We start from the raw sequence: 13762 nt of genomic DNA, 5'->3' as shown, positions 1-13762 counted from the left end.
GTGGGAAGGAGTATCTCTGCCGCTCGGTGTAGCTCATGCCTTAGCCTAGAGTAACGGTAACGTTCTTTGTTATTGCTCTGCCTGGGGCGCTTGGCAGGGGCGGTGAATCACAGTACTGCTAGTGGTAGTGGTAGAGTAGGTGGTGGTACTGGAGTAACTGGCGTGCTCCGACTGTACCGGGAGCCAGCCTTGCTTGCACACATGAAGCAACGTCGCCGAGGAAACGGAAACTGCATGCTATACGAGGACGCTGGAGTGGCGTCTGTGGATAGAGCGCCGCAGGGCGGGCGGGCGGGCGGGCACGCTCCCGTGCACGCGGCCATGTCGGGCGGGGCGGGGCGCGCCGGCAGGGCCTGCGCGGCGCCACGCTGCCCTGCCTGCCTGCCTGCCTGCCTGCCTGACTGACTCCAACTGTAAACACTGGGTTTTTTATCTCGGTTTTTACCTCTGCGGCTCGCGGTTGAAAACGCAGGGCATGCCCGCCGGGCGCCAATGGGCGTGCCGGGGCGGCGTCACGGCACGCACGCGCACGCGCCTGCCACATGGTTTTCGTCCGTTCCCAGTCAAAGGCGCAGAAGCGGGCCGCTTTAAGACGCGCCCACCAAAAGCGGCGTGCGAGGCAGGCACCCGGAGCGCCGCAGTCCCCCCACCCACCCGCACACCCGCACGCTACGCCAGGCAAGGAGACGAGACGAAGCGGGGCGGGGGCGGACGGAGATGGTCGCCATGGGCGCGGACGAGGAGGAGCGGCCCGTGCACCAGGGCTGCATGGCCGGCTTCCTCCACCTCTTCGACCGCCCGCACGTCCTCTCCGGCAAGCGCCGCCTCTGCCACCACCCCCGCCGCCTCCTCTCCTCCTCCTCCAGCGTACGTGCACCCGCGCGCGCTCGCCGCTCCGCTTTTCTTTTCTTGCCCCTCGCTCGTCGGTCGATTAATGGCGATGCTTCTTGGTGTGTCAATCAGGGGTCGGCGACGCCGTCGGAGATGTCGATGCCGCTGGACCGGGCGACGCCGCTGCCGTCGTCGCCCGAGATGACGCCGCCCGCCGCGCCGAGGCCGTCGCTCCAGCTCCCGCCGCTGGACCTCAAGGACCGGGGCGGCGCGGCCGCGTCCTGGAGGCTGCCGCGCCTCTCGCTCGACAGCCGCGCGGTGGTCGACGCCAGGGGGAAGCTCCGGCAGCGGGACAACATCAGGACGGCGGCGCCGCCGTCCCCTGGCGTGGCGGGCTCGCCCAGCGTCGTCGCGCGGCTCATGGGGCTCGACGCGCTGCCGCACGGCGCCGCGGACGAGGAGGACGGCCAGCACGCCGCTCGGGGTGGCGAGCTCAGGCGGTCCGCGTCCGAGCGTGTGCCGCGCGACCCGGCGCGCTTCCGGTTCGTCGACCCGTCTTTCTTCGAGAAGCCGGCGCTGCTTCCGCAACGGCCGTCGTCCCCGATGGCTGAGGCGGCGCTGGCACAGCGGCAGTCGCCGGATCCGGCCTTCCACAGGGCGGCGGCGCTGCAGAGGCGCAGCAGCCACTTCGACGCGCGCGAGGTGTTCCCCGAGCCGGCGAAGCGCGTCGACCCGAGCGCCGGGCGCGGCGAGATCGCGCTCTGCGGCGAGATCGATCGGCGCCTCCGCAAGCGTGGCATCGCCGAGCCGGCCAGGGATCTCGAGACGCTCAAGCAAATCCTGGAGGCCCTCCAGCTCAAAGGCCTCCTCCGCCACAGCTCTCCGGCGCCGCCATTGTCCGTGCGCAACCATCCGCCTCCCATCGTCGTGATGCGCCCGTCATCCCGGCCGCCGCAGCCTCCAACCTCTCCCACCAGGCGATTACGTGTCCAGGTCGACAATGCCCGCCGCCCGCGTTCTCCTGACCGAGCGGCGTCCCCCGCACGGAGCCCGGCCTCCCCAGCGCGACGAGGCCCGCAGTCCCCTCAGCGCCGCGTCTCGCCGGAGAAGCGCCACCAGCCCTTCAAGAAGCCGAACAACGCCGAGCTCCCAAGCATCCGCCCCCGCATTGCCCGCCACGCTGCTCACAGTCTATCTCCCGACGACGACGCGTGGACCATCTTCTCGGACGGCGGCAGCAGCAGCTCTGTCAGTGCCAGTGCCAGTGCCTCCTCGCGCTGGGACATGGAGGTAAGCCTCACCACACAAGGTGGCAAACTCTCTGCTGAGAGGACATCGTGCAACGTTTTCTCACATGTCCGTCCATTTTTGCAGCGGCAGCGGGCACGACTGGTGGACGACCCGAGAACGGACCGCGGCCTGCTGGAGCGCTGCGACAAGCTGCTGAGCAGCATCGAGGCGTTCACCGGCGCCGGAGACGCGGCGGCCGACCAGCAGCCGAGCCCGGTGTCCGTCCTCGACGCGGCGACGTTCCTCGCCGACGAGGACTCGCCGTCGTCGTCGGGGTCGAAGCGGGGGATGGGCCGGAGAGCGCCGAGCCCCCGGCCGGTCGCCTCTCTGTCCTTTCCCGAGGACGACGACGAGGTGGTCCCCGAGGCGTGGCTGGTCGGACCGGAGGCCAGTGACCCCGACTTCGCCTACGTGGCAGAAGTCGTCTGTTTGTCGGACCGGATGAGGAGCCCGGATGACGTGTACCGCACGGTGGAGAAGCGGCGCCGGCGTGGCGAGGACACGTGGCAGCACCGCAGGCTGCTGTGCGGCGCGGCGGCGGAGGCGCTGGACCGGTGGCGGTGCGCGCACCCGTCGGAGCCCGTCGCGTGGCTCCGCGGCGAGGAGCTCCTGCGCCACGTCTGGGCGGAGGTCCAGCGCGCCATGGAGCCGGCCGGGCAGGCGGCCGGAGATGATCTGAACGACCAAACTAGTGAAGCCATCCTGCGCGACCTGGCGGCGGACCGGCGGTGGTCGCCGAGCGCCGAGGCGGCGGACGCCGTGCTGCAGATCGAGCGGCTGCTGTTCAAGGACCTGGTGGCCGACGCCATCTGCGAGCTCGCCGAGGCCGACCGCCTCCGCCTCCCGCGCCGGAAGCTGGCCTTCTGATCACTCCACCACTCCCATGTCTAATCCAAATCCAAACCACGATCAGAGCAGAGCATTACAACTAGAATATCTATCATTAACAGGAAAATAATGGATGTTTTTTAGTCTTCTTAGTTCTTACTCTTGTACTCCTCCTCCTTCTGTATACAATTATTACTGTTACGAGTACTACTGTTGCTAGGAGTAGTAATTACGGCGATGTGACGCTGCTGCGTTTGTAAGCCCTCCCAATGAATGAGTGAGTGAATGAATGAAAATTTAAGTGTGTTTTCCCGCCATCGCATTATTGCTTTTAAGCTTAGGCCTCCTTTGGTTTAGAGGAAATTCATAAGAATTCTAAAGGATACGATTTTTATAGAATTTTTTCATTTAGAGTCCTTTGTTCATAGGAATGGATTCCTATTCCTATGTAGGATTGGTTTCTATCCTCCACATTTCATAGAAAAATAAAAAAGAACCTAGACTCAATGGAATTTTTTTTTTGATATCAACCAAATGATATCTTGTTTCCTATTCCTATTCATAGAATTTGAGATACATGTCATCTCATTTCCTACAAGATTCCTATTCCTATGATAATTCTGTCCTATGAACCAAAAAAGTCCTTAGATCTTCTTTCCTCCCATGTGCTGCGTGGCGTGGCATGGCATGCTGCCCACTGAGGGGGTGCATGTGGTGTACCAACGCGGGCCTTTAAAGGGAATCCGGATTTTCTCCTTGACTCGTCGCGCACATGTCCGCTTCATTTTGCCACTGTTTGCAAGCTGGACCTGCCGGCGCTGGTCTAGAGTCCCTGTATCAACAGTCGTTATAATGCATCTCAAGTGCGTTTCGTATTCATTATTTTGAGGCCGTCAATGCAAAGTGCATATCAAACGCTATCCTACTGTGTATGGTTACTACAACCACTTGTCCAGTCTTTAGGCCTCTGCATGCTCTCCACTGTCTCTCACACACTCACATGATTCTTGTGTATCAGATGACCCTTTGCGCCGGATGGCTTGGCGCAAAACCCCAATCGAAACTAAGAACTAAAATGCAAATATTCGCTTAACTTAACGAGGCAATGGAAAGGATCGTCACTAGTTCCAAATAGTTGGGTATGCAATTACAAGATCAGTAACATCACTTAAGCCTATCAAAACAGTCCATGGCAGCAAGAGAATCAAGATTGTGAAACTTTTTTTTCCTTAATAGCTGCCAAGCACCCAATGTATATATCGCCATGTAATGGAATAAATATCTGTGCACAAAATTCTCATGGTAAACAATGGATGATACCACAGTAGCTCCTTTTTTTAATCATGCAATTGTCCACTCCTATTTCAGCAACGCGTCAAAGCAATGCAGATGGCTAAAGAAAGCAAGAACACATGCCACCATTCACAAGCCACCACTGTTAGGAACTCGGAATTTCCCATCATAACTGAAGTAAATTTAATGTGCCAAACTGTCAACAGGAACTCAAACTAAAGACTGCACGCAAGATGAGAAGCATAACTTTAAAAATTCTTCAACCACAATGTCGGAGGCAGCCCAGCATACAACGATGGCACCCACCAGACAAGCGACAACCAGAGCACCTCTGAAATCAAGTGCCACTCATGGAGAAACCCCAGCCCCACCGATAACATAGACTCAACCGAGAGCACCATTACATAGAACAATAAGACACAAAAAAATAGCTTGTTTAATGTATGCTTGTGAATGATATTGTTATTTTCTAATGAATGATATTGCCATTTCTAATGAACGATGTTGCCATTTTCTATTGACCACATTGACCGCAACTTACCAGTGGCACGATACTAGTGATGTGCCGCCCACACGCCACTAGTAGGGTTTTGCACACCCTGCTAGTAAGGATCATGTGCTAGTGGGAGTTCTCAAGCCAAATGGTATGTCACTCCCCCCCCCCCCCCACCCCCCAAAAAAAATGTTATGCCACTCTGTGTTATACACATCAAATACAGAAAAATCTAGTGATGCACACATATTTCATGTTCAATCTTCTCTTTGTAGCCACAAAATTCTGGTATAGGGGGCAAATGATGACACTGTACGAGTGAAACAAAAATGTGGGGGCAAAGGCTTCTCCGCCAGCCCTAGAGTCGTCTTATCTTTGAGATAAATCAAAATATTGGCATAATTAAGACCTTGAAAAACTGGCAAATAATTTTTGTCGTTTGATCGTGACTAGTGAGAAAGGTGTGATAGCTCCCGGATGCCCCTACACCCTCTATAAACAGTACAACAACAACAACAACAACAACAACAACAACAAAGCCTTTAGTCTTAAACAAGTTGGGCTAAGCTAGATGTGAAACTCATAAGATCTCGCGACCAACTCATGACTCTGGCACATGGATAGCAAGCTTCCACGCACCCCTGTTCATAACTAGTTCTTTGGTGATACTCCAATCCTTCAGGTCTCTCTTAACGGACTCCTCCCATGTCAAATTCGGTCTACCCCGATCTCTCTTGACATTCTCCGCACTCTTTAGCTGTCTACTATGCACTGGAGATTATGGAGGCCTGCGTTGAATATGCCCACACCATGTCAGGCGATGTTGGACAAGCTTCTGGATGCCCCTACACCCTCTATGAACAGTAAATTCAAAAAATAGTTAAAAAAACTGAAACTTTGCGACATCAAATATGGTCAAACTTTGTAGGTTCCTGCAAGTTTTCATAACAAAATATCATGTATAGCTGCTCCAATATCAGGAGTTTCAAATTTCAGTGCTATAAGTGCTCAAAACTTCAAGCATTGAAATCTTTTTCTTGTGTTTTTTTGGCATGAAAACTTGCAAGCACCTACAAAGTTTGATTATATTTGCTATTCCAGAGTCTCATTTTGTTTTAAGATTTATTTTTTATTTTTTAATTTACTGTTCATAGAGGATGTAGGGGCTCCCAGGAGCTGAAAAACCACTCTCCATGACTAATACGGGTAGTCTGGACTTATACCACTTTGTATTCTACTGTTTGCACAAATACGGACGGTAAAAAAGAGGTCACTAAAAAAAACTTGCAAGTAGTACCAGAACGCTGAAGCATGTCTGCAAAATGACGCCGCTAAAATTAAGATGTGCAGGCAAGAGAGCAGACGAGAGTGAGCACGACAACAAGATTACACTTAGATGAATAACAAAAGGATGCATTCCGTTGTTGATGAAAAAAACTCTAAGTACTAATCAGATGCATTACATTCAGGGTGAAGGCATATAAGGAACTGGATGCTACAGGTCTCGTGTGTTGGTCTAATCACATGAAACTGTTTGGCCATCCAAGCATGTGTAGAGAATGCTATTTTTATGAAGTTAACAGGTTGATGGCACTGTGTGTTGCTTATTGGCAGCTGGCGTGTCCGAGATGTTCGTACATCATCATGGACAAGGAAAAACGAAATCTTGTTTGATTTTTCCATCTCTTGAGTATGCTGCAATTTTACTTGTCCCGGTACCCCTCATGCCAACGTAAGATCAGCTCAATGAGCTAGCAAAAGACAAACCGATTCTATCCTCGTCTATCATGGAAGACATATTGACTATCTTGTTCAGAAGTGAGTGCCCTTAGTTGTTTGAGCAGTTGAGTCGTTTGTGTTTGCACTCAAAGTTGAAACGATAGTAGTTGGCCGCTTCCGGCGCTGCAAGGAAGAATGACTTGCTTAAATAAAGAAGTTAAGATGAAGTTGTGTGAATAAACAGGTGGTAGACCAGTAGTTGAAGAAATGGAGACATAATTTTTTTTCTTCAAAAAAATCAAACTAAATAAAGCGAGTACATGAAACTACTTTGAGTAGAAGAGAGCGAGGGCCACATTAGTGCCAGCTAAGCCTCAATCCCGGTACATAGTTTGGGTCCTTCCCAAAGCTTCTACTCGCTCGGTCCGAAAATACTTGTTGGAGGAATGGATGTATCTATATATATTTTAGTTCTATATATATCTAGTTTTATCCATTTCTCTCAAACTACATCTGGAAACTCACTAGTAGAAAATAGGGCTTTGGTCCAAGCTCAATTTATACATTAGTCCCGGTTGCATTACGAACCGGGACTAATTTAATCTCGGTTTGAGCCACGAACCAGGATTAAAGGGTGTGACTCCAATCGGGACTAAAGGTTAGACCTTTAATCCCGGTTCAAGCTATGTACCGGGACTAAAGGGATTGAGGCTTAGCTGGCACTAATGTTCCAGAACTTTATTTATACAAGTCACTTTCCGTTCCAGAAGTTACTATGGTCCAGAGGCTAATTAACTAAGGAATTTGTATCTCAACTTTGAACTACAAATCACATTCTCAAATTGAGTTCACGACATAGTAATAGTTAGCACTTCAGGTGATGGAGAGGAGAGTGGCTTGTATAAATAAAGAAAGCCAAGAGGTGTGTGTGCAAGTAACGTGGTGGTAGTTAGAAAAAACTAAAGAGAGTACATTGTGGTTGGGTAATTAAAAAGAAAATAAGGCATGGGGGAGTGAAGAGACAAACAAAGGTCGCTGTGGAATGAAGGGAAATGGAAAATGGTGCATGAACATCAGTCCACTAGAAAACATAAACCTACGAAACTGAAGCTCAGGAACTAGCTGCATGGGATGGAGCAAAAACTATCTTATAAGGCTTGGTTAGAAGAAGCTCAGGAACTGCAAAGGTCTCGTATTGCTTGGTTAAAAGAAGGGGACCGAAATATCAAATTTTTCTATGCCAAGGCGATCTGGTGGGCGAGGAAAACAGTATTAAAAAACTTGGGTTGTTCATTCTGGAGATGCAACGGGCCATGCTGCTACTTCTTACTTTCAAAGCATCTTCACTGCCGACCCCTTGCTTGATCCATCTCCTATTGTACAGCTCATGCAAACACGTGTTAATGATGAAATTAATGAATCTTTATGCGCTGAGTTTACTGAACATGAGATAGAAGATGTTGTTTTCCAAATTGAACCGCTAGAGGCCCCGGGATAGGATGGATGTCCCGCTTGATTCTTTCAAAGAAACTGGTCTATAGGATGAAGGCATATATAGAGCTGGATCCTACAAGTCTCGTGTATCGGTCTACAGGTCTCATTCAGGATGAAGGCATGTGCAGAGAATGCTATCCTGTAAAAGTTAACATTTTTTCTTTTTCTTTTTCTTTTTCTTTTTCTTTTTTGAGAACGTCAAAGTTAACAGGTTGATGGCGCTGTGTGGTGATTATTGACTGCAGGCTTGTCCGCGATGTACGTGCATCATCATGGACGAGGGAAAACGAAATATTGGTAGAATTTTCCATCTGATGAGTGTACTGCACATTTACTTGTCCTGGTACCTCTCATGCCAAAGTAAGATCAGCTCAATGAGCTAGCAAAAGACAAACCAATTCTCGATCCTCGTCTATCATGGAAGGCATGTTGACTATCTTATTCAGAAATTACTGCCCTTAGTTGTCGGAGCTGCTGATTTGTTTGTGTTTGAACTCAAACTTGAAACGATAGTAGTTGGCCACTTCCAGCGATGCAATGGAGAATGACTTGCTTAAATAAAGAAGGCACGATGAAGTCGTGTAAATAAATAGGTGGTAGACCAGTAGGTGAAGAAATGAAGAGTTTTTTTCTTCTACAAAAAAACCCATAGTAAATAAGGCGAAGTACATGGAAGTACTTTGAATAGAAGGGAGCGAGGGCCACATTAGTGCCAGCTTGCATGTAGAGAGATTGCGTATCCTTTCTACCAAAACTGAGCTATTCTTGTAAAATTATTGCATTGCAAACACGCATGCTAATTTGGGCAGATTTGCCAAGTCTTTGGAGTAGTCTCTTTACCCCATATTAAGCATCAGCCCATTTTTTGTTTATTTAATTGCACCAACAAGTACACAATACACAATGTGCATATACATACACAGTTAGCAAAACAATTGATGGATTTTTATTTTGTTGTAGTACATGACTACTACTGAATATTGCTGAATAGACCATTTTATTAGTAGCCAATTGGTCCCATCATGTGTGTCTTCATTTTAGATCTAGAAGTGCTTGCCTTGGTATCCATCACAATGTCTGGAAGTGTTTTCGCAGTTTCTTCCTATTAATGAAAGCAATGACGATGTTGACGTACTATATGGCTGAATGGTACGAGAACGAAGAACCATAGCTACCTGATCACAAAAGCAATGTCAATGATGATGCATTATATGGTTAACACCCTGCTCATGAAAATCAGTTAGATGAGAACATCGATATGGAAACTGCCCGAAGTTAGTAGGTAGTCTAGGCAGATATGATCAGAGTGAAATATATATTTCAAGAACTAAGCTTTTTGAAAGCAAGACCCGGATGACGGTCCTAGTTGTGTAAAAGCATTCAGAAGTTCAACATTACTTCAAGTTGGGAACGAAGCATCAAATGCATAATGGAAATTATTAAATATAGTTGATGGATTGTTGGATAGTAGATGGGCCCTTGAAAGAGCAAAATTATGTTTGCTTCAACTCCATGTCTATTAGTGGATTGAGCTAGGTGTGAGAATGGTTTGTCTTTGGCGCACTTTCGGGCCAAAGAAGGCTGACTAGCAGGCAAAATTAGAAGGGAACTGGAAGTGGTCTAGCTCTTGTTTGACCAGATGTAGTTTATTGGTCTCCAGAACCCGAGCAATCCTATATGACAGCCGCGTGCGTCATTATAGTTGAGGCTTCCATGAAGACTCCTCTAGAAGGGCCGGCCCACGTAACGGTTGTTCTATTTCGGCTTTCTTTTATTCAAGTTTTATTTTCAAATATTGGTTTTTCTTGTTTCTTATTTTTGCACATTTTTAATAGTTTTTGCAATACACAGTGAACTTTGTCCAGTATGTGGTGAACATTTTTTCAAATACACAATGAACCTTTATAGTATACACTGAACATTTTTCAAATACATACTGAACATTTTCTCAATACACAATGATCATTTTTGTTATGAGTTTTTTTCCGGTATACTCCCCTCTCCCCAAATGGTTACACAAATCTTAAAATTACTAAGAAATGCTATCTCCATATTAGCCCACAGATAACACATATTTCATAGATTGATTTGGATACAAAAGATTATATTACCCTTTTTGATTGAAGGGGTACTTCTAATCTTCATATTTAATCTACATCAAAATCCCGTAAAATTTTCTAGGGGGTGTACCGAAGCAAGGTTCTGTTGTTAGATATATTGATAGTTTTTTAAAACGCACTGAACATATTTTGAATATACGGTGAGGTTTTTCAATAAACAATATTTTATTATAAATCACTAATGAGCAATTTTTACTATTTAATTTTTTATCAGGTTTTAAAATATATATCTCCTAAAAAACAACAGTTTTTGGGTGAAAGCCCGACTGAATACCGAAAAGAAAATAAAAACAAAAAAAATCCTCATGGGCATAGTCGGCCGGCCTTGGCTTCAGTGCAGCCACAATTAGTAGACCCACGGGGGCGTCAAGTAGGAGGTCTCATTGAACCCTTGGAACTTTCTCTGTTGTCTCCATCTACTTTAAGGCCTCCTTTGGTTTGGAGGAATCTTGTAGGATTTCTAGAGGATAGGATTTTTGTAGGAAAAATTCCTATATAGTCCTTTGGTTTGTAGGAATTAATTCCTATGCCTATATAGGATAGGAATCAATCCTTTACATTTAAAAGGGAAAAAACATTAGCCTAGACTCAATGGAAAAAAAAATTCTATCCTATAAATCAAGTGACATCTCTTTCCTTATAGGAAGTGAGATGCATGCCACCTTACATCCTATGATTTTCCTATTCATATGATATTCCTACCCTATGAACCAAAGGAGGCCTAAGCTTTGGCAAGAACCGAGACTAGCTAAATGGGATGACCAAGTCGCATGCTCGCTTGTCTCCCTCAATGCGAAAACTAGACATTTTGTCCGGCATTCCCTATTTGCCGCATAATGTGGCAAACTGCCGGTGCTTTGTGCAATGCAAGCGGCTGAACAGACCAGATGGGCCAGCCCATTTGGGTAGATATCGTCGATAACAAAAAATAGCTACAACAACTGGTTTTTGGAACCTTCTAGAAGGTACCTGGCCGGTTTTGGGAACCTTCTAAAAGGTTCTTGACTGATTTTCTATGTTTTTACTATTTTTCTTTTCTTTTTTCTTTTTCTGTTTTCCTTTTTATGAAATATTTGGAGTTTTCGAAAATTGTTCCGAATTCATAAAATTCTAATGAATTTGAAAACTATCTGGATTTTTAGAGAATGTTCCTGTTTCCAAAATTTGTTGACAAATTCAAAAAATGATCTTAAAAAAATGGTCACAAAGTTGAAAAATGCTCCTGTGTTCAAAAGTAGTTTGGGAATTTGAAAAAATGCTCTTACTGCAAAAAATTTCTGAATTTCATTTTTGTTCTATTTTCAAACAATATTACTTCCTCCGTTCCAGAATATGTGTTTTGGAATGGAGGAAAGATATTTTAAGAAATATTCGTGTTTTCAAACAATGTTCTTATCAAGAACTGTTCACCAAATGCTATAAATTTTCATATTTTACAAAAATGTTGGTTCATTTTAGAAAATGTTCATTATTTGCAAAAAAATGTGCGGTTTTTTTTGTAAATTTACGGTATGATTGCAAATTTGAAACAATGTTTGTGTTTTCAAAAAATATACAGAATTATAGAAAATGTTTGGTTTTTCAGAAAAAAAAACATTTAGCATGTTGGAAAAATGTTCCCGTGTACTATTTTGTTCCAAAATTTAAAAAATGTGGTCTAGTTTACAAAAAAATGTTCTACTTTTCAAAAGTTAATGAGAATCTGTAAAAATATTTTTGAAGAACTGATGAAAAACTCATGCTACAGTGTTTTCTGGTTAGATACATTGATTTCCGATTCCCTGCTGTCCCTTGGGTCGTTACAATGCTTCATGATCATTACAGAGTCTAGAAGAAACACTTAATCGATTCCACACTTGCATCTCTAATTTTCCCAATACCTCCCGTATGACTACTTCATTTGTTTGGTCATCGGACTGTTAAGTGGGCAACCAGAGCTTGCTCCATGGTTCAGATTTCACACTAGAATCTCTAATTTCCCCAATACCTCCCATACCAGGTTAAGATTGGAGCAAAGAGCCCACAAAAGATGACCTCTAGATCTACTAACATTAGCAGTCAGCCGGCCACTTCTGTTTTAGGGGTTACTATGGTCGAAATGTTATAACCGAGGAATTTGTATCTCAACTCCGAACAAGAAATTACATTCTCAAATAGTCAAATTGAGTTCACAACACAGTAATAGTTAGCACTTCTGGTGATGGAGAGGGAGAGCGGCTTGTATAAATAAGGAAAGCCAAGAGGAGTATGTGTAAGTAACATTGTGGTAGTTAGGAAAAACGAAGACAGTACAATGTGGTTGTGTTAATCAAGAAGAAAATATGGCATGGGGGAGGATGAGACAAATAGAGATCGATGTGGAATGAAGGGTAATGCAAAATGGTAGAGTACATGATAAGTAACGTGGCTTGTATAAATAAAGAAAGCCAAGAGGAGTGTGCATAAGTAACGTGGTGGCAGTAAGAAAAAAACTGAGGACAGTACAATGTGGTTGGGTTAGTTAAGAAGAAAATAAGGCATGGGGGAGTGAAGAAACAAACAGAGATTGATGTAAAATGGAAGGAAATGCAAAATGGTAGAGTACATGATACATCCATCCACAAAAAACATAAACCTACTAAAGTGAAGCTCCGATAAGCCACACACATCCCTAACTCTCGAAACGCCCCGGCGTCCCCTGCTACGGCAACTCGGGCAGCCCCCCATCCCCGCCGCCACAGGCGCCTCCTGTCGTCATCGGCCGGAGTCGCCGGACAAAGCCCCGGGCGGCCAACGGAGGCGTCGGTCCATCTCCCATCTCGTCCCGCATCTTTGAAGTTTTAGAAAGCAGATGATTTCCCGTCCGCTGTCATGGCTGGTGGTGTCCAGGAGAGATGCGGTCGGCTTGCCTCGGATGGCTGTCACATGTTGGTTGCCTCCTCAAGTGAGTCCCCGGCGTTGTCCGGCTTGCGTGGATCATACACATCCTCCGGAAACTCTATGGTAGCGGCCGACATCAACATATCATCGACACACAACAACAACTTTGTGCCCGCCGCAAGCCATAACAGCATCACCTCTGACTCACCGTTGCATGTCTTTGCGTTGTCGTCATCTTTCTCACTTCTCCGCTGCCATCGTTGTCCGGTCCCCAAGCTACCGCTGCTAGATATTGGCGCTGGAGGGCCGTCACAAGTCACAACATGCAGGCACAATCGCGTCGCACGCTGCAGCCCGTGCATCACAGCAGGAAGACTACCACCTGGGGTACCCGGGGCCACCGCACCTGTGTCCAAGCTCCATCGGCTGGGTTGTGCCCTGTGTTGTGACTAAAGTGCTCCCCGCGCAAGAGATTGACACACCATAAAATACATGTGAAAATTATTAAATATAGTTGATGGATTGTTGGATAGTACATGGGCCCTTGAAAGAGCAAAATTATGTTTGCTTCAACTCCTTGTCTATTAGTGGATCGAGCCAGGTGTGAGAATGGTTTGACTTTGGCGCACTTTTGGGCGAAAGAAGGCTGACTAGTGGGCAAAATTAGAAGGGAACTGCAAGTGGTCTAGCTCTTGTTTGACCAAATGTAATTTAGATCAGAACCCGGGCAATCCTATATGACGCCCGCATGCGTCATTATAGTTGAGGCTTCGATGAAGACCCCTCTAGAACGGCCGACCCATGTAACGCTTGTTCTGCTTCGGCTTTCTTTTAT

The 13762-nt window shown here is 46.7% G+C and overlaps 1 protein-coding gene across 1 annotated transcript; it reads left to right on the top strand.

The window, feature by feature from the left end:
• Nucleotides 1-512: 512 nt before the first annotated feature.
• On the top strand, nucleotides 513-3266 carry LOC123149029 (serine/arginine repetitive matrix protein 1). Its single transcript, XM_044568554.1, has 3 exons — nucleotides 513-867; nucleotides 964-2121; nucleotides 2206-3266. Exons 1-3 carry the CDS (start codon nucleotides 718-720, stop codon nucleotides 2986-2988), a joined length of 2091 nt encoding a protein of 696 aa, XP_044424489.1. The 5' UTR covers nucleotides 513-717; the 3' UTR covers nucleotides 2989-3266.
• The last annotated feature ends 10496 nt before the right edge of the window (nucleotides 3267-13762 follow it).

The sequence above is a fragment of the Triticum aestivum genome, chromosome 7A (assembly GCF_018294505.1).
Source record: "Triticum aestivum cultivar Chinese Spring chromosome 7A, IWGSC CS RefSeq v2.1, whole genome shotgun sequence".
Taxonomy (NCBI): Eukaryota; Viridiplantae; Streptophyta; class Magnoliopsida; order Poales; family Poaceae; genus Triticum; species Triticum aestivum.
Note: the sequence above shows the minus strand (reverse complement) of the source record. Positions and strands in the feature narration are given on the sequence as shown.

Excerpts from the sequence above, each read along its gene's own strand:
- LOC123149029 (XM_044568554.1), top strand. The coding sequence starts at position 718 with ATGGTCGCCATGGGCGCGGACGAGGAGGAGCGGCCCGTGCACCAGGGC. Across the intron at positions 868-963 it reads TCCTCTCCTCCTCCTCCAGC|GGGTCGGCGACGCCGTCGGA; the intron begins GTACGTGCACCC and ends TGTGTCAATCAG. Across the intron at positions 2,122-2,205 it reads CCTCGCGCTGGGACATGGAG|CGGCAGCGGGCACGACTGGT; the intron begins GTAAGCCTCACC and ends CCATTTTTGCAG.